The sequence below is a fragment of the Austrofundulus limnaeus genome, unplaced genomic scaffold (assembly GCF_001266775.1).
Source record: "Austrofundulus limnaeus strain Quisiro unplaced genomic scaffold, Austrofundulus_limnaeus-1.0 Scaffold470, whole genome shotgun sequence".
NCBI classification, from domain to species: Eukaryota; Metazoa; Chordata; class Actinopteri; order Cyprinodontiformes; family Rivulidae; genus Austrofundulus; species Austrofundulus limnaeus.
The window spans coordinates 468,118-469,734 of NW_013952872.1; the positions used below are offsets into that span (position 1 = coordinate 468,118).

At 50.8% G+C, this 1,617-nt stretch overlaps 1 protein-coding gene across 1 annotated transcript in view; it reads right to left on the reverse strand.

Moving 5' to 3' along the window:
• Positions 1-356: 356 nt before the first annotated feature.
• camk1da (calcium/calmodulin-dependent protein kinase 1Da) overlaps positions 357-1,617 on the reverse strand; it is a gene marked incomplete at both ends in the record, with an annotated part of 13,563 nt that continues 12,302 nt past the window's right edge. Inside the window, 2 exon segments of the mRNA XM_014025358.1 lie at positions 357-793; positions 897-1,134. Of these exon segments, the coding sequence (XP_013880812.1) occupies positions 669-793; positions 897-1,134 (363 nt within the window).

Sequence of the window (1,617 nt, forward strand, 5' to 3'; positions counted from 1 at the left end):
GGGAAAACAAAAACTAAATTGAGCTAATTAGTCTGCGGCGTTGGTAAAAATTGGTGTAAACAAGTGAGGTCTTTACACAGACGACTATTTTGCATCGACATTCAGAACAGGGAACGATGCAAACGCATGACTCAGTGGGACTGTGGGAAATTTGGAGAAATGCTCAGCTGTTAATTACAATGAGTCGACTCCATCCTCTTSGTTATGGCTTATTTACAGTAACTCTACTGGAGTGGCTTCATCAGCTTGTTTTTGAAACACGACGCCTTTAAAACGAGAATAAAAAAATAAAAACATCCAACAGTCGTGGGGGGTGTGGGGGGGGTGGGGGACCAGATCCACGAGAGAAACTTGANGAGAAACTTGACTGATGGAGGTTATGATGTCATCAGATCCATCGTCTGCACCTCGAAATAGAGAGAATCGGCGGGTGCTCTGCTGTCCGGGTGGGGGGTGAAGTGGGGTACAGTCCTCTGCTCACAGAAGCAGGGCGGGGCACCAGTTGAGGAGGGGGGCGGGGGCACATCCAAGAGAGAATGCATTGGAAGAGTGGCGAGGAAGAATCCAGTCCTCCTCCTCCTCCTCTCCGCTGGTCCTTCGTCTCTTTCCCGTCTCTCCTCGCCTCACAGCGCTGTGGCCTCCCAGCTGGTGCTCCGCGGGACCTGGCGTCACTTGGTCTCCGTCATCATCAGGGCCGGCACCGCCGGGGGGTGGGGCCGGTTCTGTTCTGTCCCGGTGGCRGTGGATGATGCCGCAGAGGCCAGACTGCAGGGGGTGACGGGTGCAGGAACACCTGAAAAAAATATATATATATAATTGGCTCTTAGCAAACAAATAAGACTAATATTTTTAAAAAAGTCAGCACGTTTTACTGCAGCACTGTTCCTGTCACTCACATTCTTTGCGGGGGGCGGTCATGTTGTTGTCCACGGCAGAGMTTTTGCTGCCAGTGTTGGGAGTCTGGCTCTGTCCCGCCTGGCTGCTGCTTTGGTTCTGACCCGCCTGGTTCTGGTTTTGGGCTGGCCTCTGCGTCTGACCGGACCTCGGGTTGGAGGCGTCCGTGCTGCTGCCCATGCTGCTGCTGAGTTGCAGGCGCCTCATGTGRCGCACCACGGCGGTGGCGTTGAAGGCTTGCTGCGGGGAGAGTAAGGAGAAAAGAAAWATGAAAACAACCCCACAGCATGACGCTGCCACCACCATGCTTCACTGTGAGGACGGTGTTCTCAGCAGGATTGAACACCCCTGGGCTACTTTCACACTGCAGGCAAAAGTGGCCTAAATTCAAACCATATTAGATTTGKTTTTATGATGGTCTGAACGTGTTTCTAATCTGAACCAGGTTTTCACATGTGGAACTAAACTGGATCCAATGGGCCTCATGCAAGAACATGTTCGTATTCTTATCCTAAATTTCTCTTACTTTTGTTCGTACGAACCCTTCGTACGAACATGTCACGCCAGATTCAACAAACTCTTCTATCTTCAGGAAAAGTGTGTAAATGAGCTGCGTGAATTCCACCTGTTCGTATCCAGCAGCTCGTGCACGCGAGAAGAGATTAGCATAATTACCACCCCAAAAACACCATATAAGGCTATGTTTCCTGCCTCAGACACAAG